At 41.4% G+C, this 1153-nt stretch overlaps 1 gene segment (V, D, J or C); it reads left to right on the plus strand.

Moving 5' to 3' along the window:
• The first annotated feature begins 593 nt into the window (after positions 1-593).
• Positions 594-1153, plus strand: LOC118095743 (immunoglobulin heavy variable 3-11-like). The segment is given in 2 exon segments: positions 594-705; positions 789-1153. Coding segments are annotated over 2 exon segments (411 nt in total).

Here is a 1153-nt window from a genome sequence, read left to right on the forward strand (position 1 = left end):
AAGAGAAACCCATGTGCAAACAGGAAATTCTTAGCTTGGGGGTCATTTATACTGGCCTGACCAGAACCAATGACTTCTTCATATTGTTATGTCCATTGCTCAAGTAGACAAGATTTTCCTATTTGTTGACTTCCATTTTATAAGAGAATAACTTCCGCCAGAGAGAGGATGAAACAGAAGCTGAGATGGCTGAGATCGTCCCCAAAGACCAGTGGAGACCAGATTGATGAATGTTGATCTAAGTCTACATTTTGCAACATTATGCCCAAGACTGGTATTTTAATTATCCATAATGGGCATTGATGTTCAATCCATTCTTTGGTTGAAAGCACCATGAGTGGATATTCTGCTACCAATTTCATTCCTAGCTTGAGTCAGTTTAATTTTATCTTCAATATCAATATCTTGGGACAACTACTGCCCTGCCCCCCCATGGGTGTTGCCAAAAAGTTTTGACACTCCATAGTCACATGTATGCCTAATGAGATGGGGTTGTCATAGGGTTGGGCTGCTCTTTTATCCTCACAGATATGCAAATATCTAAACAGCTTCCATATATTATTCCTGCCCTAACTCAAACCCATGTACACAACCTCAGTGTGTCACTGCCTGGGTTGCGATTTTTTACTTACTCACTTTCCAATTAAAAATAAAGCAAAATGACATCTTGGCTTCAATATTTTTTTCTTTTAGTAGTATTTGAAGGTAATCCTTCTTTCAGAGAAAGACCTTTGTTACATTGTAGTTGTAAATGAGCCTGCAGTCTAACCGTAAGTCTATCTTTTCAGGTGTCCAGTCAGAAATCCAGCTCACGGAATCAGGAGGAGACATTAAAAAGCCCGGAGAGTCTCTCCGCCTCTCCTGCAGAGCCTCTGGGTTCACCTTCAGAGACTATTACATGGCATGGGTGAGACAAGCTCCAGGAAAGGGCCTGGAATGGGTGGCCAGAATAGGTACATCTTCATCTCCCATTAACTACTTGGATTCCATCAAAGGAAGATTCACCATTTCCAGGGACGATTCAAACAGCCAGCTGTATTTGCAAATGAACAACCTTAAGCCTGAGGACACAGCCATGTATTACTGTGCAAGAGACACAGTGAGTGACTTCTCATTAGACCTTAGACAAAAACCCTTCATTGCATTCCTTTAG

Source organism: Zootoca vivipara, chromosome 13 (assembly GCF_963506605.1).
Source record: "Zootoca vivipara chromosome 13, rZooViv1.1, whole genome shotgun sequence".
Classification (NCBI taxonomy): domain Eukaryota; kingdom Metazoa; phylum Chordata; class Lepidosauria; order Squamata; family Lacertidae; genus Zootoca; species Zootoca vivipara.